The following is a 25,990-nucleotide window of genomic DNA, read 5'->3' as shown; positions in this document are numbered from 1 at the left end:
CACAGAAACACTTTTCCACTTTGCATCAGTCCAATCTTAGACGAGTTCGGGCCCAGCGAAGCCGGCGGTGTTTCCGGGTTGTTGTTGATAAATGGCTTTGGCTTTGTGTGTTTAATTTATATTTGCACGTCTCATGACACATTACCTGTATGTAATATTGGCTGCATTTCTGATAGTGGTGTGCCATGTTGTTCCAGACCACAGCAAAACATTACCTAGCTTGCCAAAGATTGTAATAAATCCATTAGAAGAAGACAGCCTGCAGTTTTTCTTTACCTTGGACACATGCATCTATACCTTTGGCCATTAAAAGCCAGTAATTTCCAGGAGTTATCTCACCTACTGAGTAGCCTCGGATTTAATAATGGTTTTCTAATGTAAAAATGTGTAAAAATCAATATTACATTTCAAACATTTTCTGTCAACAAAGATTTGCTTCTGCCTGCGACACATAGTCATTTTGATAGTAGGCTAATCTGACTGTGATGAAGTCAGTGCCTCACCAGCCATGAACCTCACCGCACGTCACTGATATATACCTGTATATATATATATATATATATATATATATATATATATATATATATAATGTATATAATATATATATATATATATATATATATTATATATATATATATATATATATATATATATATATATATATATATATATATATATATATATATATATACATATATATATACATATATATATATATATATATATATATATATATATATATATATATATATATATATATATATATATATATATATATATATATATATATATACATATATATATATATATATATATATATATATGTATATATATATATATATATATATATATATACCGCACGTCACTGATATATATATATATATATATATATATATATATATATATATATATATATATATATATATACATATTTTATATATATATCAGTGGACGTGCGGTATATATATATATATATATATATATATATATATATATATATATATATATATATATATATATATATATATATATTTATATATATATATATATATATATATATATATATATATATATATATGTGTATGTATATATATATATATATATATATATATATATATATATATATATATATATATATATATATATATATATATATGTATATATATATATATATATATATATATACATATACATATTTATATATATATCAGTGACGTGCGGTATATATATATATATATATATATATATATATATATATATATATATATATATATATATATATATATATATATATATATATATAAATATATATATATATAATATATATATATATATATATATATATATATATATATATATATATATATATATATATATATATATATATATATATATATATATCAGTGATGTGCGGTGAGGTTCATGGCTGGTGAGGCACTGACTTCACCACAGTCAGATTTACAAATTAATGAACCCTAAAGATTATCTTATTCACCATTTGATTGGCAGCTTTTAACGGGTTATGTTTAAAAGCTCATACCAGCATTCTTCCCTGCTTGGCACTCAGCATCAAGGGTTGGAATTGGGGGTTAAATCACCGCGCCGCTGCTGCCCACTGCTCCCCTCACCTCCCAGGGGGTGAGCAAGGGGATGGGTCAAATGCAGAGGACAAATTTCACCACACCTAGTGTGTGTGTGTGACAATCATTGGCACTTTAACTTAACTTTAACTTTACACATACAAACTGTAGCACACAAAAAAGCACATTTAATGAAAAAAAACGTTATTATGGTCTTACCTTTACTTATAAATGAAGTACATGCGCAGCTCCTTTTGAACAAAAGCATCGATAACTTGTTTATAGAAGTCTTCCTTATCTTTCTTCAGTTCTAAAAGTCTCTCTGTCTTGATGGAGATGATCCTTTAATGATTACCTCCTGCTTCGATTGAAAGTCCAGTTCAGAAAACTGTTTTGGATTGCCGACCCCTGTGTTAGGATCTCATTACAGGACGAGGAAGGATTAGAAAAAATGCCTTTATTTAAGAGTGCAAAGAAGTGTCCTGAAGCCGAAATGTGCACAAATCTGCAGACAAACAAGAGTTTGCAGCTCCAAGACTGGTAGATAATCAACTTGTATCATAATGCATGTCAGTATGTCTCATATTTTTTGTTTTCATGACTGTTTCAAATTCCAAATTAAACAAATAACAGACTTGTGTGCCTTTATTTTGCAAGCACCGAAGAATGCCCCCCCCCCTTGTTCTTGGCAACAAAAAATAATAATAATAATAATGCAACAGCTACGGAAAAGTACCACGACTGTGAAGACTCGTCTAATCTTTTGAACTTCAAAGCCGTAATTGCTAATTTGATTGACGAGTTGCGTGACACTGCGTCTCGTAGTCAGGCACTGAGCAATGTTGTTCGCACTTTTCCTGAGAACCGTCCCGGTTTCATGAAGGGCACCTCCGGATGAAGGAAACATTTTTTTGTGTTTCTAACAATTACCCATTAAACTGTCCTCCTCCAGTAAGTGGGTCACCAAACTTTTGTTTTTAGTAGTTTTTGTCATAACGGGGCGGGGGGGTCGCAGTTTACTGCGAGGTTTGTTCCCCCGGGATGCAATCGGACTATTCCGGACGAGGCTTGCAGGTAGGAACATATTTAATTATTCAACTAACACTCAACGAAGTACAAAACAGAAAACAACCCGAAGGCAAGCGAAACGTAGGACATGAAACATGAAACTATAGACATGAAAACCTCACTAAACTGTGGCATGAAACAAATCGCATTAACTATGGAATCGGTCATGAAAACGAGCAACATGAACTATGGCATCGCATGAAACAAGCAATGACGCCCCCCCGACTGACTGGCAAAGACAGGCTTAAATAATGGTCTCTTGATTAGAGCAGGTTCGTGTCCCGAACACCAGAGGCAGGTGAAACTAATAAGTCGCCGTGGAAACTAAAACAAACAAGGGTGCACAAAAACAGGAACTAATGGAGTCTTAAAACTAACAGAAAATAACAAAAACATGATCCAGACCACAGATCACGACAGCTTTACTTTAAAGGCCTACTGAAAGCCACTACTACCGACCACGCAGTCTGATAGTTTATATATCAATGATGAAATTTTAACATTGCAACACATGCCAATACAGCCGGGTTAACTTATAAAGTGACATTTTAAAATTCCCGCCACACTTCCGGTTGAAAAACTCCTTTGGATATGATTTATGCGCGTGACGTCACAAAAGCAACGGAAGTGGTTGGACCCCATCGGACCCGATAGAAAAGCCTCTTGTTTTCTTCGACAAAATTCCACAGTATTCTGGACATCTGTGTTGGTGAATCTTTTGCAATTTGTTTAATGAACAATGGAGACTGCAAAGAAGAACGTTGTAGGTGGGATCGATCGGTGTCTTAGCGGCTAAGTACAATACTGTAATATCTGTGATATTTGCATTAGTGTACTGTCTTTAAGGGTTTGGGGAACGCGCATGCGCGAGTGAGTTGGCGGAGAACTTGTGTGTGTGAGCTTTGGCTAACAGCAGCTCGTGTATGTGTGTGCGTTACTTTTTGAACTACAACCAGTTACCGCTTTTTAATAAAGCGATTGAGCAGCGCTTCCTCGTCTGTGTGACTCCTTCTCCACTGCGGAGCATTACAATACTTACAGCAACACAACAAGGACTACTTACCCTGACGCCTAGCCGATGCTTGCCGCCAAACCCACGGATGAAGTCCTTCGTCGTGCCGTTGATCGCTGGAATGCAGGTGAGCACGGCTGTTGATGGGTTTCTATCTTCATTTGAGAACGATGCTACGCGCTAGCTCAGTAGCTAAGTGTGTCACCGATGTATTGTCTTGGAGATAAGTCACTTTAAATGTCCATTTCGCGTGCTCGACTCTCATTTTCAAGAGGATATAGTATCCGAAGTGGTTTAAAATACAAATCTGTGATTCACAATAGAAAAAGGAGAGAGTACATAGTTCTGTGAGGTCTGGTTGCTAAGTTAGCTTCAATGGCGTCGTTAGCACAGCATTGTTAACCTTCGCCAGCCTGGAAATCATTAACCGTGTATTTACATGTCCACGGTTTAATAGTATTGTTGATTTTCTATCTATCCTTCCATTAAGGGGTTTATTTATTTTGTTTCTATCTTCATTTGAGAACGATGCTATCGCGCTAGCTCAGTAGCTAAGTGTGTCACAGATGTATTGTCTTGGAGATAAAAGTCACTGTGAATGTCCATTTCGCGTGCTCGACTCTCATTTTCAAGAGGATATAGTATCCGAGGTGGTTTAAAATACAAATCTGTGATTCACAATAGAAAAAGGAGAGAGTACATAGTTCTGTGAGGTCTGGTTGCTAAGTTAGCTTCAATGGCGTCGTTAGCACAGCATTGTTAACCTTCGCCAGCCTGGAAATCATTAACCGTGTATTTACATGTCCACGGTTTAATAGTATTGTTGATTTTCTATCTATCCTTCCATTAAGGGGTTTATTTATTTTGTTTCTATCTTCATTTGAGAACGATGCTATCGCGCTAGCTCAGTAGCTAAGTGTGTCACCGATGTATTGTCTTGGGGATAAAAGTCACTTTAAATGTCCATTTCGCGTGCTCGACTCTCATTTTCAAGAGGATATAGTATCCGAGGTGGTTTAAAATACAAATCCGTGATCCACAATAGAAAAAGGAGAGTGTGGAATCCAATGAGCCAGCTTGTACCTAAGTTACGGTCAGAGCGAAAAAAGATACGTCCATCACTGCCTCTCAAGTCCTTCACTGTAACGTTCCTCATCTACAAATCTTTCATCCTCGCTCAAATTAATGGGGTAATCATCACTTTCTCGGTCCGAATCTCTCTCGCTCCATTGTAAACAACGGGGAATTGTGAGTAATACTAGCTCCTGTGACGTCACGCTACTTCCGCTACAGGCAAGGCTTTTTTTTATCAGCGAGCAAAAGTTGCGAACTTTATCGTCGATTTTCTCTACTAAATCCATCCATCCATCCATCTTCAACCGCTTATCCGGAATCGGGTCGCGGGGACAGCAGCTCCAGCAAAGACCCCCAGACTTCCCTCTCCAGAGCAACATTTGCGACTTCCTCCTGGGGAATCCCGAAGCGTTCCCAGGCCAGAGAGGAGATGTAATCCCCCCATCTGGTCCTTGGCCTGCCGCGGGGCCTCCTCCCAGTGGGACGGGCTAAATCTACTACTACTAAATCCTTTCAGCAAAAATATGGCAATATCGCGAAATGATCAAGTATGACACATAGAATGGATCTGCTATTCCCGTTTCAATAAAAAAAAATCATTTCAGTAGGCCTTTAAGGATCAATTTGTGTACCTGGACACAAGTCGAGGGACTGATCACCCTCAGCTGGGTCGCCAGGGAGAGGGTGTTTGATTAAGACCCGAAACACCCTATGACCCCGGGAGAATCACTGATGATGTGTCCAGGTTGCACCGTAAGGTGTATTTATGAAACCGATTAGAGCAGGTTCGTGTCCCGAACACCAGAGGCAGGTGAAACTAATAAGTCGCCGTGGAAACTAAAACAAACAAGGGTGCACAAAAACAGGAACTACTGGAGTCTTAAAACTAACAGAAAATAACAAAAACATGATCCAGACCACAGATCACGACAGTTTTACTTTAAGGATCAATTTGTGTAGTCAACTATCAATCAATCCATCAATGTTTATTTATATAGCCCTAAATCACAAGTGTCTCAAAGGGCTGCACAAGCCACAACGACATCCTCGGCTCAGAGCCCACATAAGGGCAAGGAAAAACTCACAACCCAGTGGGAGGTCAATGTGAATGACTATGAGAAACCTTGGAGAGGACCGCAGATGTGGGCCAGATTTGAGTATTTTAGAGCTATTACAGACACCTAGAACACCATTCAACATTGGATATACAATACGACAAACTAGTTGGGCTTTGGAACGTTTCTCTATTGTCTATTACCTACTCGGTGGCCTAGTGGTTAGAGTGTCCGCCCTGAGATCGATAGGTTGTGAGTTCAAACCCCGGCCGAGTCGTACCAAGGACTATAAAAATGGGAGCCATTACCTCCCTGCTTGGCACTCAGCATCAAGGGTTGGAATTGGGGGTTAAATCACCAAAAATGATTCCCGGGCGTGGCCACCGCTGCTGCTCGCTGCTCCCCTCACCTCCCAGGGGGTGAACAAGGGGGATGGGTCAAATGCAGAGGACAAATTTCACCACACCTAGTGTGTGTGTGTGTGTGACAATCATTGGTACTTTAAGTTTAACTTTAAAATATTAAAGTTTTCTTATAAAATTGTGACTTTTGTCGAGTAAAATCACGACTCTTTTCATAAAATTGCCAAAATGTTAAGCTTTTCTTGTAAAATTGTGACTGTTATTGAGTAAAATTCAGACTTTTATCACAATATTGCCAATTTTTGATGTTGTTGCTCTTGTAAAACAGTGACATTTTTGGGGTAAAATTATGACTTTTGTCATCATTTTGCCAAGTAAAAATTCTGATTATTATTATAATATTGCCAAAATGTTAAAGTTTTCTTATAAAATTGTGACTTTTGTCGAGTAAAATTACGACTCTTTTCATAAAATTGCCAAAATGTTTACGTTTTCTTATAAAATTGTGACTTTTGTCTAATAAAATTACGTCTCTTTTCATAAAATTGCCAAAATGTTAAGCTTTTCTTGTAAAATTGCGACTGTTATTGAGTAAAATTCAGACTTTTGTCACAATATTGCAAATTTTTGTTGTTGTTGTTGCTCTTATAAAACAGTGACATTTTTGGGGTAAAATTATGACTTTTGTCATCATTTGGCCAAGTAAAAATTCTGATTATTATTATAATATTGCCAAAATGTTAAAGTTTTCTTATAAAATTGTGACTTTTGTCGAGTAAAATTACGACTCTTTTCATAAAATTGCCAAAATGTTAAGCTTTTCTTGTAACATTGCGACTGTTATTGAGTAAAATTCAGCCTTTTATCACAATATTGGCAATTTTTGATGTTGTTGGTCTTATAAAACAGTGACATTTTTGGGGTAAAATTATGACTTTTGTCATTATTTTGCCAAGTAAAAATTCCGATTATTATTATAATATTGCCAAAATGTTAAAGTTTTCTTAAAAAATGGTGACTTATGTCGAGTAAAATTACGACTCTTCATAAAATTGCCAAAATGTTAAGCTTTTCTTGTAAAATTGCGACTGTTATTGAGTAAAATTCAGACTTTTGTCACAATATTGCCAATTTTTGTTGTTGTTGCTCTTGTAAAACAGTGACATTTTTTGGGTAAAATTATGACTTTGTCATCATTTTTTCAAGTAAAAATTCTGATTATTATTATAATATTGCCAAAATGTTAAAGTTTTCTTATAAAATTTTGACTTTTGTCGAGTAAAATTACGACTCTTTTCATAAAATTGCCAAACATGTTAAGCTTTTCTTGTAACATTGCGACTGTTATCGAGTAAAATTCAGACTTTTATCACAATATTGCCAATTTTTGTTGTTGTTGTTGCTCTTATAAAACAGTGACATTTTTGGGGTAAAATTATGACTTTTTTCATCATTTTGCCAAGTAAAAATTCTGATTATTATTATAATATTGCCAAAATGTTAAAGTTTTCTTATAAAATTGTGACTTTTGTCAAGTAAAATCACGACTATTTTCATAAAATTGCCAAAATTTTAAGCTTTTCTTGTAACATTGCGACTGTTATTGAGTAAAATTCAGACTTTTATCACAATATTGCCAATTTTTTGTTGTTGTTCTTGTAAAACAGTGACATTTTTTGGGTAAAAAGATTACTTTTGTCATAATTTTGCCAAGTAAAAATTCTGATTATTATTATATAATATTGCCTAAATGTATATAATAATAATGCTCACTGCTCCCCTCACCTCCCAGGGGGTGAACAAGGGGATGGGTCAAATGAAGAGGACAAATTTCACCACACCTAGTGTGTGTGTGTGACAATCATTGGTACTTCAACTTTTAACTATGACCGTCTTTCAACATAGAGTTTATTTAAATCGGGGGTCGGCCAAAAAGTTTATGAAAATGGAAAAACATGAGAGAAAAAATATATTTTTTGTTTTAATATGGTTTCTGTAGGAGAACAAACATGACAGAAACCGTCCTAATTGTTAGAAATCCCGCTGTTGATATTAAACATGCTTCACGGATGAGAGTAGTTGGCGAGTGCCGTTTAGTCCGACTAATTTTGGCGGTCCTTGAACTCACCGTAGTTTGTTTACATGTATAACTTTCTCCGACGCTGCCACAAAAAAAAACGTGTTTAATGCCACTCCGAATTTGCCTCATTTTGTCCACCAAACGTTTTATACTGTGCATGAATACACAAAGGTGAGCTTTGTTGACTTTATTGACTTGTTGGAGTGCTAATCAGGCCTATTTGGTCAGTGCGAGACTGCAAGCTAATCGATGCTAACTTGCTATTTAGGCTAGCTGTATGTACATATTGCATCAGGTATATTTCAGCTCATGTAATTTATTTTATTGATGTCCTCTGTGTGTTTAATTCATATTTGCATGTCTCATGACACATTATCTGTAAAAATATTGGCTGCATTTGTGATAGTTGTCCGTGTGCCATGTTGTTCCAGACCACAGCAAACGTTACCCAGCTTGCAAAGATTGTTATAAATCCATTAGAGGAAGACAACCTGCCGTTTCCTTTAACTTGGACACACACATCTATACCTTTGTCCATTCTAAGACAGTCATTTCCAGGAGGCTCCGTTTTACTAATGTTTTACAATGTTTTAAAAATGTGTCGAAAAAATATTACATTTCAACATATCTGTCAAGGAAGATTTGCTTCAGCCTGCGAAACATAGTCATTTTGATAGTAGGCTATTGTAGCTAATATAGACACTTACATCATGTGTTGTCTTCATTATAACACTTATATAAGGCTTTTAAAGTTATTTATTTTGATAGTAGGCTAATATAGCTAATATAGACACTTACATCATGTGTTGCCTTCATTATAACACTTATATAAGGCTTTTAAAGTTATTTATTTTGATAGTAGGCTAATATAGCTAATATAGACACTTACATCATGTGTTGCCTTCATTATAACACTTATATAAGACTTTTAAATTCATTTTGATAGTAGGCTAATATAACTAATATAGACACTTACATCATGTGTTGCCTTCATTATAACACTTATATAAGGCTTTTAAAGTTATTTATTTTGATAGTAGGCTAATATAGCTAATATAGACACTTACATCATGTGTTGCCTTCATTATAACACTTATATAAGACTTTTAAAGTCATTTTGATAGTAGGCGAATATAGACACTTACATCATGTGTTGCCTTCATTATAACACTTGTATAAGACTTTTAAAGTCATTTTGATAGTGTGGTAATATAGACACTTACATCATGTGTTGCCTTCACTATAACACGTACATAAGACTTTTAAATTAATTTTGATAGCAGGCTAATATAGCTAATATAGACACTTACATCATGTGTTGCCTTCATTATAACACTTATATAAGACTTTTAAATTCATTTTGATAGTAGGCTAATATAGACACTTACATCATGTGTTGCCTTCATTATAACAATTACATAAGACTTTTAAATTCATTTTGATAGTAAGCTAATATAGTAAATATAGACACTTACATCATGTGTTGCCTTCATTATAACACTTATATCAGACTTTTAAATTAATTTTGATAGTAGGCGAATATAGCTAATATAGACACTTACATCATGTGTTGCCTTCATTATAACACTTATATCAGACTTTTAAATTCATTTTGATAGTAGGCAAATATAGCTAATATAGACACTTACATCATGTGTTGCCTTCATTATAACACTTGTATAAGACTTTTAAAGTAATTTTGATAGTAGGCTAATATAGACACTTACATCATGTGTTGCCTTCATTATAACACTTATATAAGACTTTTAAATTCAGTTTGATAGTAGGCTAATATAGACACTTACATCATGTGTTGCCTTCATTATAACACTTATATAAGACTTTTAAATTAATTTTGATAGCAGGCTAATATAGCTAATATAGACACTTACATCATGTGTTGCCTTCACTATAACACGTATATAAGACTTTTAAATTAATTTTGATAGTAGGCTAATATAACTAATATAGACACTTACATCATGTGTTGTCTTCATTATAACACTTATATAAGACTTTTAAAGTCATTTTGATAGTAGGCTAATACAGCTAATATAGACACTTACATCATGTGTTGCCTTCATTATAACACTTATATAAGACTTTTAAATTAATTTTGATAGTAGGCTAATATAGACACTTACATCATGTGTTGCCTTCACTATAACACGTACATATGACTTTTAAATTAATTTTGATAGCAGGCTAATATAGACACTTACATCATGTGTTGCCTTCATTATAACACTTATATAAGACTTTTAAATTAATTTTGATAGTAGGCTAATATAGCTAATATAGACACTTACATCGTGTGTTGCCTTCATTATAACACTTATAAAAGGCTTTTCATTTTTTGCGGCTCCAGGCAGATTTTTCTCTCGTATTTTTGGTCCAACATGACTCTTTCAACATTTAGGGTTGCTGACCCCCGGTTTAAATCGCACCAAAACTGCAGTCTCTTATGAATTCTCAACGTAATGCCTCATCCATCTCATCAGCTAAATGCTAAAAACAGTTTGGATTGCACTTCAGATTGAACCTCCATACTTCTACTCCAAGCTAGTAGGTCAGTGGAGTGTTCCGTACAAAGTCCACCTGGTGAGTAGCACATGGTTCGGGGTGCTTCCTGGGGGCTGTTTATGCACTCCAACTGTATCCACTTTCATGGAAACTCCGACTCGGGCGGGTGATTTGTCTCCATAAGAGCGTGCCATTTACAAGCAGCCATGCTGGGGTGGGACCCCGACTGGAGGACTTGTTAATAGCACACATCCACTTCACACCAGATGCTGTCCACAACAAACCAACATAATACTGAGAGACTTGTCAAAAGCAATTTTCTTTGACTGCTTGCCCACGCGGTTACATTTTACAGGGTCTTTTTTTTATTTCTTTTTAACTGCGCTTTTTTTCCCCCCCCGTCTTGCATCTGCCTCGTTCTTACGAGGATTTAATAGGTTTCAATCAATTGAATGTTAAAAAGCAATTCCTATTCGGTGTATTTTTCAAGGGCCGTGTATAATACTGAACACAATACTACTGTGCAAGTGTCAATAGGAGACATCGACAACACACAATTACAAACCCCGTTTCCATATGAGTTGGGAAATTGTGTTTGATGTAAATATAAACGGAATACAATGATTTGCTAATCATTTTCAAGCCATATTCAATTAAATAGACTGTAAAGACAAGATATTTCATGTTCACACTGAGAAACTTAATTTAACTTAGAATTTAATGGCAGCAACACGTCACAAAAAAGTTGTCACATGGGCATTTTTACCACTGTGTTACATGGCCTTTCCTTTTAACAACACTCAGTAAACGTTTGGGAACTGAGGAGACACATTTTTGAAGCTTCTCAGGTGGAATTATTTCCCATTCTTGCTTGATGTACAGCTTAAGTTGTTCAACAGTCCGGGGGTCTCCTGGGCGACTGGTGCAATATTGAGATTCCAGTCCATAGTGGATCTAACGTAATAGTGTGAGAGTCCAGTCCATAGTGGATCTAACATAATATTGAGATTCCAGTCCATAGTGGATCTAACATAATAGTGAGAGTCCAGTCCATAGTGGATCTAACATAATAGTGTGAGAGTCCAGTCCATAGTGGATCTAACATAATAGTGAAAGTCCAGTTCATAGTGGATCTAACGTAATAGTGAGAGTCTAGTCCATAGTGGATTTAACATAATAGTGAGAGTCCAGTCCGTAGTGGATCTAACATAATAGTGAGAGTCCAGTCCATAGTGGATCTAACATAATAGTGAGAGTCCAGTCCATAGTGGATCAACATAATAGTGAGAGTCCAATCCATAGTGGATCTAACGTAATAGTGTGAGAGTCCAGTCCATAGTGGATCTAACATAATAGTGTGAGAGTCCAGTCCATAGTGGATCAACATAATAGTGAGAGTCCAGTCCATAGTGGATCTAACGTAATAGTGTGAGAGTCCAGTCCATAGTGGATCTAACATAATAGTGTGAGAGTCCAGTTCATAGTGGATCTAACATAATAGTGTGAGAGTCCAGTCCATAGTGGATCTAGCATAATAGTGTGAGAGTCCAGTCCATAGTGGATCTAACATAATAGTGAGAGTCCAGTCCATAGTGGATCTAACATAATAGTGAGAGTCCAGTCCATAGTGGATCTAACATAATAGTGAGAGTCCAGTCCATAGTGGATGTAGCATAATATTGTGAAAGTCCAGTCCATAGTGGATCTAACATAATAGTGAGAGTCCAGTCCATAGTGGATTTAACATAATAGTGTGAGAGTCCAGTCCATGGTGGATCTAACATAATAGTGAGAGAGTCCAGTCCATAGTGGATCTAACATAATATTGTGAAAGTCCAGTCCATTGTGGACCTAACATAATAGTGTGAGTCCAGTCCACAGTGGATCTAACATAATAGTGAGAGTCCAGTCCACAGTGGATCTAACATAATAGTGTGAGAGTCCAGTCCATAGTGGATCTAACATAATAGTGAGAGTTCAGTCCATAGTGGAATTAACATAATAGTGTGAGAGTCCAGTCCATAGTGGATCTAACATAATAGTGAGAGTCCAGTCCATAGTGGATGTAGCATAATATTGTGAAAGTCCAGTCCATAGTGGATCTAACATAATAGTGAGAGTCCAGTCCATAGTGGATTTAACATAATAGTGTGAGAGTCCAGTCCATGGTGGATCTAACATAATAGTGAGAGAGTCCAGTCCATAGTGGATCTAACATAATATTGTGAAAGTCCAGTCCATTGTGGACCAAACATAATAGTGTGAGTCCAGTCCACAGTGGATCTAACATAATAGTGAGAGTCCAGTCCACAGTGGATCTAACATAATAGTGTGAGAGTCCAGTCCATAGTGGATCTAACATAATAGTGAGAGTCCAGTCCATAGTGGATCTAACATAATATTGAGATTCCAGTCCATAGTGGATCTAACATAATAGTGAGAGTCCAGTCCATAGTGGATCTAACATAATAGTGTGAGAGTCCAGTCCATAGTGGATCTAACATAATAGTGAAAGTCCAGTTCATAGTGGATCTAACGTAATAGTGAGAGTCTAGTCCATAGTGGATTTAACATAATAGTGAGAGTCCAGTCCGTAGTGGATCTAACATAATAGTGAGAGTCCAGTCCATAGTGGATCTAACATAATAGTGAGAGTCCAGTCCATAGTGGATCAACATAATAGTGAGAGTCCAGTCCATAGTGGATCTAACGTAATAGTGTGAGAGTCCAGTCCATAGTGGATCTAACATAATAGTGTGAGAGTCCAGTCCATAGTGGATCAACATAATAGTGAGAGTCCAGTCCATAGTGGATCTAACGTAATAGTGTGAGAGTCCAGTCCATAGTGGATCTAACATAATAGTGTGAGAGTCCAGTTCATAGTGGATCTAACATAATAGTGTGAGAGTCCAGTCCATAGTGGATCTAGCATAATAGTGTGAGAGTCCAGTCCATAGTGGATCTAACATAATAGTGAGAGTCCAGTCCATAGTGGATCAACATAATAGTGAGAGTCCAGTCCATAGTGGATCTAACGTAATAGTGTGAGAGTCCAGTCCATAGTGGATCAACATAATAGTGAGAGTCCAGTCCATAGTGGATCTAACGTAATAGTGTGAGAGTCCAGTCCATAGTGGATCTAACATAATAGTGTGAGAGTCCAGTTCATAGTGGATCTAACATAATAGTGTGAGAGTCCAGTCCATAGTGGATCTAGCATAATAGTGTGAGAGTCCAGTCCATAGTGGATCTAACATAATAGTGAGAGTCCAGTCCATAGTGGATCTAACATAATAGTGAGAGTCCAGTCCATAGTGGATGTAGCATAATATTGTGAAAGTCCAGTCCATAGTGGATCTAACATAATAGTGAGAGTCCAGTCCATAGTGGATTTAACATAATAGTGTGAGAGTCCAGTCCATGGTGGATCTAACATAATAGTGAGAGAGTCCAGTCCATAGTGGATCTAACATAATATTGTGAAAGTCCAGTCCATTGTGGACCTAACATAATAGTGTGAGTCCAGTCCACAGTGGATCTAACATAATAGTGAGAGTCCAGTCCACAGTGGATCTAACATAATAGTGTGAGAGTCCAGTCCATAGTGGATCTAACATAATAGTGAGAGTTCAGTCCATAGTGGAATTAACATAATAGTGTGAGAGTCCAGTCCATAGTGGATCTAACATACTAGTGAAAGTCCAGTCCATAGTGGATCTAACATAATAGTGAGAGTCCCGTCCATAGTGGATCTAACATAATAGTGAAAGTCCAGTCTATAGTGGATCTAACATAATAGTGAGAGTCCAGTCCATAGTGGATTTAACATAATAGTGAGAGTCCAGTCCATAGTGGATCTAACATAATAGTGAGAGTCCAGTCCATAGTGGATCCAACATACTAGTGAAAGTCCAGTCCATAGTGGATCTAACATAATAGTGAGAGTCCCGTCCATAGTGGATCTAACATAATAGTGAAAGTCCAGTCTATAGTGGATCTAACATAATAGTGAGAGTCCAGTCCATAGTGGATTTAACATAATAGTGAGAGTCCAGTCCGTAGTGGATCTAACATAATAGTGAGAGTCCAGTCCATAGTGGATCTAACATAATAGTGAGAGTCCAGTCCATAGTGGATCAACATAATAGTGAGAGTCCAGTCCATAGTGGATCTAACGTAATAGTGTGAGAGTCCAGTCCATAGTGGATCTAACATAATAGTGTGAGAGTCCAGTCCATAGTGGATCAACATAATAGTGAGAGTCCAGTCCATAGTGGATCTAACGTAATAGTGTGAGAGTCCAGTCCATAGTGGATCTAACATAATAGTGTGAGAGTCCAGTTCATAGTGGATCTAACATAATAGTGTGAGAGTCCAGTCCATAGTGGATCTAGCATAATAGTGTGAGAGTCCAGTCCATAGTGGATCTAACATAATAGTGAGAGTCCAGTCCATAGTGGATCAACATAATAGTGAGAGTCCAGTCCATAGTGGATCTAACGTAATAGTGTGAGAGTCCAGTCCATAGTGGATCTAACATAATAGTGTGAGAGTCCAGTCCATAGTGGATCAACATAATAGTGAGAGTCCAGTCCATAGTGGATCTAACGTAATAGTGTGAGAGTCCAGTCCATAGTGGATCTAACATAATAGTGTGAGAGTCCAGTTCATAGTGGATCTAACATAATAGTGTGAGAGTCCAGTCCATAGTGGATCTAGCATAATAGTGTGAGAGTCCAGTCCATAGTGGATCTAACATAATAGTGAGAGTCCAGTCCATAGTGGATCTAACATAATAGTGAGAGTCCAGTCCATAGTGGATCTAACATAATATTGTGAAAGTCCAGTCCATAGTGGATCTAACATAATAGTGAGAGTCCAGTCCATAGTGGATTTAACATAATAGTGTGAGAGTCCAGTCCATGGTGGATCTAACATAATAGTGAGAGAGTCCAGTCCATAGTGGATCTAACATAATATTGTGAAAGTCCAGTCCATTGTGGACCTAACATAATAGTGTGAGTCCAGTCCACAGTGGATCTAACATAATAGTGAGAGTCCAGTCCACAGTGGATCTAACATAATAGTGTGAGAGTCCAGTCCATAGTGGATCTAACATAATAGTGAGAGTTCAGTCCATAGTGGAATTAACATAATAGTGTGAGAGTCCAGTCCATAGTGGATCTAACATACTAGTGAAAGTCCAGTCCATAGTGGATCTAACATAATAGTGAGAGTCCCGTCCATAGTGGATCTAACATAATAGTGAAAGTCCAGTCTATAGTGGATCTAACATAATAGTGAGAGTCCAGTCCATAGTGGATTTAACATAATAGTGAGAGTCCAGTCCATAGTGGATCTAACATAATAGTGAGAGTCCAGTCCATAGTGGATCTAACATACTAGTGAAAGTCCAGTCCATAGTGGATCTAACATAATAGTGAGAGTCCCGTCCATAGTGGATCTAACATAATAGTGAAAGTCCAGTCTATAGTGGATCTAACATAATAGTGAGAGTCCAGTCCATAGTGGATTTAACATAATAGTGAGAGTCCAGTCCATAGTGGATCTAACATAATAGTGAGAGTCCAGTCCATAGTGGATCTAACATAATAGTGAGAGTCCAGTCCATATTGGGGCCAGCAGGAGACCATCCCGAGCAGAGACGTCCCCAACCGATGCACAGACAAGTGGTCCACCCCGAGTCCTGAATCTGGACAGCCAGCGCTAGAGTTAGCAAGGAACGGACGGACGCTCATTCAGCTGTGAAACGTCCGTTTAATCATCCCCACCCCCTGAAGACCCCTCACTGTTTATTTGAGCCAAACATCCACCCTATGAATCATTACTTCATCGCGACTGACAAGACGTACAAGCCACCTGGGCGTCGACTAATGTGTGTACGTTTCTGTCTAGCGACGTACGCGGACACGGGCCGTCGCCCTTCCATTCACTCAACACTCACCGCGTCCAGCAGAAATATTGCCTCTTGGCCGCGGCGTCCTCGCAGGATACGACCTACGGTATCGGGCCAAATGGGAATCACTCCCTTTTTTTTTCCTCGGAAATGAAAGGATTGATGTTATTTTGCAGGAAACAGCATCCAAAGAAATGAAAACGCATGAAGTAAAAATGTCAAGAAGAGCATTTTTGATCCGGCAGGGAGAAATCTTCGCCGCCCTGACACATTTGAGCGATGCACACCTTGGCAGAGCGTCTGTACCTGTACGGCGTAATGGAATTTCGGGAGGACGCCGACGATGAATCCTTCATAGAAGAGTGAGGCACGAGTTTATCACCCGGGATGAGAAGCATGTTACATTTGCCACTTTAAAGAAGACGAATGGGTCACGCGTCCATTTACATCCTCATACATTTTCATGAATCTTGCTCCAAGTGAATTTGATCTATTGGTAACAAGATAAATGACGAGTATAAAGATTTGGCAGCTCCGACGTAAAACAATCACTCATCCCCACGCCAGAGTCTTTTACTTTTTTACAAGACGCGCTCGTCTGTCTTAGCTTAGCAACCTTGTGCTCAACCATCGAGGACAAAAGTGCGGATTCTTCGCGTCCGACTCCTCCACTTAAAACCCACAGCCCGTGTTTTATAGTACGGGCTCTTTGGCGGGGGAGCGCCAAGGTGAACCGAGCCTCGTTTTGTCGGACCGGCTCGATGGAGACGCGAGCGAGCGTGAAAATAAGCCGAAAGCCCCCGGGAAACGTCGACGGCGCGGAGGGTTGCACTGCAAAAAGTCAGTGTTCAAAAACAAGAAAAAATAATACAAAAATGAGGGGTATTTTATTTGAACTAAGCAACATTATCTGCCAATAGAACAAGAACGTTTGGCTTATCAAGACTTTCCAAAACAATTAAAAAAATTAAAGCTTCAAGCAGCGATGGACGGGACCGACTTTGACGGCTCATAAAATCCAAACCGTAGCAGTAATTAAAACTCTTTCGTCAAATTTTAATCAGAAGGGTTCAATCTCTCTCCTGTGCTAATTTGAAGCCGACACGACAAACACGCTCAGAGGAGATACAGTAATGTTTTTAAAAAAGGAGACTGTTTTAGACCCAACTTTTGTTTTGAAGGGGCAATTGTAAACTTCCTGTTGATTTTTGCTGGGGGTTGTCAATGAATCAAATGTAGGTCTAAGTGAGACCTACATAGAGGTTTTTGTTTCATGTCTCTATGACATTCCTAGTGGGAGTTACAGGCAGTTTTGTCTGTGTTTTCTTCCTAGGGGCAGTTGTGTCTGTGTTTTCTTCCTAGGGGCGCTAGAGCGCAATTTTTGCCAGTCCTGATGTGTGTGTCCAGTTTGGTGAGTTTTGAAGCATGTTAAGAGGGTCAAATTACAGCTCAAAGAGGCAAAAGTGACTGTTTTTACAAAACTTTTGTTTTGAAAGGGGAATTGCAAACTTCCTGTTGATGTTTGCTGAAGGATGTCAGTGTATGAAATCTAGGTCTAAGTGAGACCTAAATAGAGGTTTTTGTTTCATGTCTCTATGACATTCCTAGTGGGAGTTACAGGCAGTTTTGTCTGTGTTTTCTTCCTAGGGGCAGTTGTGTCTGTGTTTTCTTCCTAGGGGGCACTAGAGCGCAATTTTTGCCAGGCCTGATGTGTGTGTCCAGTTTGGTGAGTTTTGAAGCATGTTAAGGGGGTCAAATGACAGCTCAAAGAGGCAAAAGTGACTGTTTTTACAAAACTTTTGTTTTGAAAGGGGAATTGCAAACTTCCTGTTGATGTTTGCTGAAGGATGTCAGTGTATGAAATCTAGGTCTAACTGAGACCTACATAGAGGTTTTTGTTTCATGTCTCTATGACATTCCTAGTGGGAGTTACAGGCAGTCTTGTCTGTGTTTTCTTCCTAGGGGCAGTTGTGTCTGTGTTTTTTTCCTAGGGGGTGCTAGAGCGCAATTTTTGCCAGTCCTGATGTGTGTGTCCAGTTTGGTGAGTTTTGAAGCATGTTAAGGGGGTCAAATGACAGCTCAAAGAGGCAAAAGTGACTGTTTTTACAAAACTTTTGTTTTGAAAGGGGAATTGCAAACTTCCTATTGATGTTTGCTGAAGGATGTCAGTGTATGAAATCTAGGTCTAAGTGAGACCTACATAGAGGTTTTTGTTTCATGTCTCTATGACATTCCTAGTGGGAGTTACAGGCAGTTTTGTCTGTGTTTTCTTCCTAGGGGGCGCTAGAGCGCAATCTTGAGTTTTGGGGCTAGGTTTTTTTTATTAGATCGCAATTTCCTGATGTGTGTGTCAAATATGGTGAGTTTTGAAGCATGTTAAGGGGGTCAAATTACAGCTCAAAGAGGCGGCGGAATAATAATAATAAAACTCTACAATTACAATAGGGTCCTCTGTCCCAATGGGACATTTGGTCCCTAAAAATTAAAGCTGCAAGCAGCGATGGACGGGACCGACTTTGACGGCACATAAAATCCAAACCGTAGCAGTAATTAAAACTCTTTCATCCACTTTTAATCAGAAGGGTTCAATCTCTCTCCTGTGCTAATTTGAAGCCGACACGACAAACGCGCTCAGAGGAGATACAGTAATGTTTAAAAAAAAGAGACTGTTTAGACCCATCCATCCATCCATCCATCTTCCTCCGCTTATCCGAGGTCGGGTCGCAGGGGCAGCAGCCTAAGCAGGGAAGCCCAGACTTCCTTCTCCCCAGCCACTTGGTCCAGCTCCTCCCGGGGGATCCCGAGGCGTTCCCAGGCCAGCCGGGAGACATAGTCTTCCCAACGTGTCCTGGGTCTTCCCCGTGGCCTCCTACCGGTCGGACGTGCCGTAAACACCTCCCTAGGGAGGCGTTCGGGTGGCATCCTGACCAGATGCCCGAACCACCTCATCTGGCTCCTCTCGATGTGGAGGAGCAGCGGCTTTACTTTGAGTTCCCCCCGGATGGCAGAGCTTCTCACCCTATCTCTAAGGGAGAGCCCCGCCACCCGGCGGAGGAAACTCATTTCGGCCGCTTGTACCCGTGATCTTGTCCTTTCGGTCATAACCCAAAGCTCATGACCATAGGTGAGGATGGGAACGTAGATCGACCGGTAGATTGAGAGCTTTGCCTTCCGGCTCAGCTCCTTCTTCACCACAACAGACTGATACAGCGTCCGCATTACTGAAGACGCCGCACCGATCCGCCTGTCGATCTCACGATCCACTCTTCCCTCACTCGTGAACAAGACTCCGAGGTACTTGAACTCCTCCACTTGGGGCAAGATCTCCTCCCCAACCCGGAGATGGCACTCCACCCTTTTCCGGGCGAGAACCATGGACTCGGACTTGGAGGTGCTGATTCTCATCCCAGTCGCTTCACACTCAGCTGCGAACCGATCCAGTGAGAGCTGAAGATCCTGGCCAGGATGTTTAGACCCAACTTTTGTTTTGAAGGGGGAATTGCAAACTTCCTGTTGATTTTTGCTGGGGGTTGTCAATGAATCAAATGTAGGTCTAAGTGAGACCTACATAGAGGTTTTTGTTTCATGTCTCTACGACATTCCTACTGGAAGTTACAGGCAGTTTTGTCTGGGTTTTCTTCCTAGGAGCAGTTGTGTCTGTGTTTTCTTCCTAGGGGGCGCTAGAGCGCAATTTTGAGTTTTGTGATTGTTTTTTTTAAATTAGATCTCAATTTTTGCCAGTCAGTTTGGTGAGTTTTGAAGCATGTTAAGGGGGTCAAATTACAGCTCAAAGAGGCAAAAGTGACTGTTTTTACAAAACTTTTGTTTTGAAAGGGGAATTGCAAACTTACTGTTGGTGTTTGCTGAAGGATGTCAGTGAATGAAATCTAGGTCTAAGTGAGACCTACATAGAGGTTTTTGTTTCATGTCTCTATGACATTCCTAGTGGGAGTTACAGGCAGTTTTGTCTGTGTTTTCTTCCTAGGGGGCGCTAGAGCGCAATCTTGAGTTTTGGGGCTAGGTTTTTTTGATTAGATCGCAATTTCCTGATGTGTGTGTCAAATATGGTGAGTTTTGAAGCATGTTAAGGGGGTCAAATTACAGCTCAAAGAGGCGGCGGAATAATAATAATAAAACCTTACATTACAATAGGGTCCTCTGTCCCAATGGGACATTTGGTCCCTAAAAATTAAAGCTGCAAGCAGCGATGGACGGGACCGACTTTGACGGCACATAAAATCCAAACCGGAGCAGTAATTAAAACTCTTTCGTCAACTTTTAATCAGAAGGGTTCAATCTCTCTCCTGTGCTAATTTGAAGCCGACACGACAAACGCGCTCAGAGGAGATACAGTAACGTTTAAAACAAAAGGAGACTGTTTAGACCCAACTTTTGTTTTGAAGGGGGAATTGCAAACTTCCTGTTGATTTTTGCTGGGGGTTGTCAATGAATCAAATGTAGGTCTAAGTGAGACCTACATAGAGGTTTTTGTTTCATGTCTCTACGACATTCCTACTGGAAGTTACAGGCAGTTTTGTCTGGGTTTTCTTCCTAGGAGCAGTTGTGTCTATTTTTTCTTCCTAGGGGGCGCTAGAGCGCAATTTTTGCCAGTCGTGATGTGTGTGTCCAGTTTGGTGAGTTTTGAAGCATGTTAAGGGGGTCAAATTACAGCTCAAAGAGGCAAAAGTGACTGTTTTTACAAAACTTTTGTTTTGAAAAGGGAATTGCAAACTTCCTGTTGGTGTTTGCTGAAGGATGTCAGTGTATGAAATCTAGGTCTAAGTGAGACCTACATAGAGGTTTTTGTTTCATGTCTCTATGACATTCCTAGTGGGCATTACAGGCAGTTTTGTCTGTGTTTTCTTCCTAGGGGGCGCTGGAGCGCAATGTTGAGTTTTGGGGCTAGGTTTTTTTGATTAGATCGCAATTTCCTGATGTGTGTCTCAAATATGGTGAGTTTTGAAGCATGTTAAGGGGGTCAAATTACAGCTCAAAGAGGCGGCGGAATAATAATAATAAAACCCTACAATCACAATAGGGTCCTCTGTCCCAATGGGACATTTGGTCCCTAATTAGCTAACCTCAATGAACCCAAAAATATCTTAAAATAAGTATATTCTCACTAAGTGCACTTTTCTTAGTAGAAAAAAAAGAGACCTTTTTTGCTCAAAATGTTGAAAAATATTCTTAAATGAAGTAAGTGCTAGTGCCATTATCTTGACATAATGATATGCGCTCGGCATTACATTTCTTGAAACCAGCAAACTTATACTAAAAACTAATTTATTGTTCTTAATGGAAAGGCAACAAGGCAACCGCTTGTTACTCTCGGGGTCTCCTAGCCGCTCAGGCAAATCATATGGTCTAAAAATGCATTTTTCCATCGATAACATGACATCATCGCGCCAAGTGCGTGCTCTTTCAGTCAATTAGTGCGCATATATACAGCCCGGAACCCCGGCCAAATATTTTTTAATTGTAATTTCGAAGAATTTATCTGAATGTGCATGAACTATTTCTGTTCAAAATTGTTTGAAATGTCACATGTTAAATGTTTTTTTTTTTTTTTCATGCTTGAAATAAGAAATTATTACTTTAAAAAAGTAGTTTTATACTTTGTGAGTGTTGATATTGTAGTTTCAAGCATGTTTTTACTCAATATAGGTCATCACATCTCAGCAACAAGCTGTAATATCTTACTGAGATCATTTAGGACCAAAACCCTTAAAACAGTGGTTCTTAACCTGGGTTCGATCAAACCCTAGGGGTTCGGTGTGTCGGGCTCAGGGGTTCGGCGGAGGTCGAGACACACCCGACTCATCGTGTAAATAAAAACTTCTCCCTATCGGCGTATTACGGATACGGCAACAGCAGAAGTCAGACTGATTTGCAGGTGTGTAATTTGTTGTGAGTTTATGCACTGTGTTGGTTTTGTTGTTTGAACAAGGTGATGTTCATGCACGCTTCATTTTGTGCACCAGTAAAAAAACATGGTAGCACTTTAGTATGGGGAACATATTCACCATTAATTAGTTGCTTATTAACATGCAAATTAGTAACATATTGGCACTTAACTAGTCATTATTAAGTACTTATTAATGCCTTATTATAACCCTAACCCTCTAACCCTAACCCTAACCCTAACCAAATAACTCTAAATTAAAGGCCTGCTGAAAGCCACTATTACCGACCACGTAGTCTGATAGTTTATATATCAATGATGAAATCTTATCATTGCAACACATGCCAATACGGCCGGGTTAACCCTGTAACACCCCTCGTTGTAAAATTACAACGTTGCCTTTAACCATCCTAAAAAAACAATCTGTTATATATTTTTTTTACCACATTTACATCGTCATTGAGTCCTATTGTTCAGTCTCACAAGGCTATTGGATCGTACATTTGTTTATAAGTCACGCCTTCTGGCCATGAACTCACACAACCTCTCAAGGTTTCCTTCGAACAAAATCAATTTGTTTCATTGGACTGGATTCATCAGATTCAAGTAATTAAAATGTCTTTTAATATATTTTGGGGTTGTTATTACAATGTCTAGAGCATGTACATATGTAGTTATTGTGGAACAGATGCATCAAATGTCATTTAGAGCTTGTTATATAATTGTTGCAATTATAAAAGAGGGGAAAAAGCATTTTTTAAAGAGTTTTATCTTGTTTCATATTCTTTATACTTCATAAAAATATAACTAATGTGTGATTATTATTAATGGTATATACCGTTATGGGGCTAAGTAAGCAATCAACCCTGCGAATGAACCCTTAGTTGTTCAGACAACGTGAGTACAAATACAGAAATTCGGCTATCAAAGCCCGATGTTGCAATATTACAACATTTCTCTAAAAACATACATAAATATTTTTGTTTTTTTTAAACTCTTCAATTTCTGCATCAAATGCCTCCTACAACAACATCTGAAAGGTCACATTTTATTTTCTTTTAGGTTTTTTCTATATTTGGGTCTTACAGGGGTTAACTTATAAAGTGCAATTTTAAATTTCCCGGGGAACTTCCGGTTCAAAACGCCTTTGGAGGATGACGTATGCGCGTGACGTTGCGAGGTCCACGGAAGTGTTTGGACCCTATTGGACACAATACACAGAGCTCTGTTTTCTTCGACAAAATTCCACAGTATTCTGGACATCTGTGTTGGTGAATCTTTTGCAATTTGTTTAATGAACAATGACGGCTGCAAAGAAGAACGTTGTAGGTGGGATCGGTGTATTAGCGGCTGGCTGTAGCAACACATCAAGGAGGACTTTGTTGGATAGCAGACGCTAGCGCCGGCGACCTCACCTTGACTTCCTACGTCTCCGGGCCGCCGACCGCATCGTCGATCGCTGGAACGCAGGTGAGCACGGGTGTTGATGAGGGCTGGCTGGCGTAGGTGGAGCGCTAATGTTTTTATCATAGCTCTGACGAGGTCCCGTTGCTAAGTTAGCGTCGTTAGCAACAGCATTGCTAGGCTTCGACAGGCGTCACAGCATTAACCGTGTATTTACATGTCCAGTGTTTGGTTCGGTGTCTCCTGATAGTAGTATTGTTGATCTTCTGTCTATCCTTCCAGTCAGGGATTTATTTATTTTGTTTCTATCTGCATTTGAGACAGATGCTATCACGTTAGCTCATGCTAAAGAGCTTCGTCGATGTATTGTCGTGGAGATAAAAGTCACTGTGAATGTCCATTTCGCCTTCTCGACTCTCATTTTCAAGAGGATATAGTATCCGAGGTGGTTTAAAATACAAATCCGTGATCCACAATAGAAAAAGGAGAGAGTGTGGAATCCAATGAGCCAGCTTGTACCTAAGTTACGGTCGGAGCGAAAAAAGATATCTCTTGAACTGCATTCTAGTCCGTCACTCTAACGTTCCTCATCCACGAATCTTTCATCCTCGCTCAAATTAATGGGGTAATCGTCGCTTTCTCGCTCCGAATATCTCTCGCTCCATTGTAAACAACGGGGAATTGCGAGCAGCACTACCGCTTGTGACGTCACGCTACTTCCGGTAGGGGCAATGCTTTTTTTTTATCAGCGAGCAAAAGTTGCGAACTTTATCGTCGATTTTCTCTACTAAATCCTTTCAGCAAAAATATGGCAATATCGCGAAATGATCAAGTATGACACATAGAATGGATCTGCTATCCCCGTTTAAATAAAATTCATTTCAGTAGGCCTTTAAGTTTTTGTTACTTAGAATATGTTCCCCATACTAAAGTGTTACCAAAAACATATAACTTTGTCTTGAATTTGAAAAAAAAACATTTTATTTTTCATTAAAGAAGGGTTCGGGTAAATGCGCATATGAAACTGGTGGGGTTCGGTACCTCCAACAAGGTTAAGAACCACTGCCTTAAAACAAGTAAAACACTCTAACATAAAATCTGCTTAGTGAGAAGAATTATCTTATCATACAGAAAATAAGCAAATATCGCCCTTATTTGAGATATTTAATCTTACTTAGATTTCAGTTTTTGCAGTGCACTTAAAACCCACAGCCTGTGTTTTATAGTACGGGCTCTTTGGCGGGGGAGCGCCAAGGTGAACGGAGCCTCGTTTTGTCGGACTGGCTCGATGGAGACGCGAGCGAGCGTGAAAATAAGCTGAAAGCCCCCAGGAAACGTCGATGGCACGGAGAGTTGGCTTGCCGGAAGCGCCGGAGAGGACGGCGAATGGTGGGCGAGAGTGACGGGCGTCCGCATCCTTCAGTTCCTTCCCTCCTGTTATTACACGCGTGGCGTCGGGCCGCTTGGATGTAACCATTAGAAACCTTTCACGGGAATAATCTGTCTGGCTGTCGCTCAGATGAACCTTTTAGGGGCAAAACTCCTGTGTTGTAATTTGAAGAAAAAAAGTTTATTCCTCACCTCTAATTTAGCTGTATGTTACTCATGGAAACTTTAAAGCCCCGTTTACACTGCACACCAAATATGACTTTTTTGCCCTCAACTGACATAGATCGGGGGCCGTACTTATCAAGCTTCTTAGAGTGCCATTTTACACTTAAGTCCTGAGAATTTGCGAAATTTAGTCCTACTCTCAAACTTAAGAATAAAAGCTTTTTATCAACGTTCTTAAGTCTAAGAATCACTCCTACTCTCCACGATATTTAAGAGACCTTCAGAGGTGTCTTAAGTGGTTAGGAGTTGCCAGCAGGGGGTGGCACTGAGGCGAGAGAGACGTGCGCGAACGTTCAGGGAACGGAACAATGTTGGTTTTTTTTTGATGACGAGCAGCTGATCAAACGGTATCGTTTAGACAGAGCGGATATTATTTTTGTCACAGATTTAATACTTTTC

The 25,990-nt window shown here is 38.9% G+C and overlaps 1 protein-coding gene across 1 annotated transcript in view; it reads right to left on the bottom strand.

The window, feature by feature from the left end:
• Positions 1-25,454, bottom strand: part of LOC133657833 (calcium-activated potassium channel subunit alpha-1a-like) — a 217,402-nt gene extending 191,948 nt beyond the window's left edge. The window contains exon 1 of the mRNA XM_062059616.1: positions 25,207-25,454. Coding sequence (XP_061915600.1) covers positions 25,207-25,454 — 248 coding nt within the window. The remainder of the gene's footprint in view (positions 1-25,206) is intronic.
• Positions 25,455-25,990: the final 536 nt, after the last annotated feature.

Source organism: Entelurus aequoreus, linkage group LG09 (genome assembly GCF_033978785.1).
Source record: "Entelurus aequoreus isolate RoL-2023_Sb linkage group LG09, RoL_Eaeq_v1.1, whole genome shotgun sequence".
Lineage (NCBI taxonomy): Eukaryota > Metazoa > Chordata > Actinopteri > Syngnathiformes > Syngnathidae > Entelurus > Entelurus aequoreus.
Note: the sequence above shows the minus strand (reverse complement) of the source record. Positions and strands in the feature narration are given on the sequence as shown.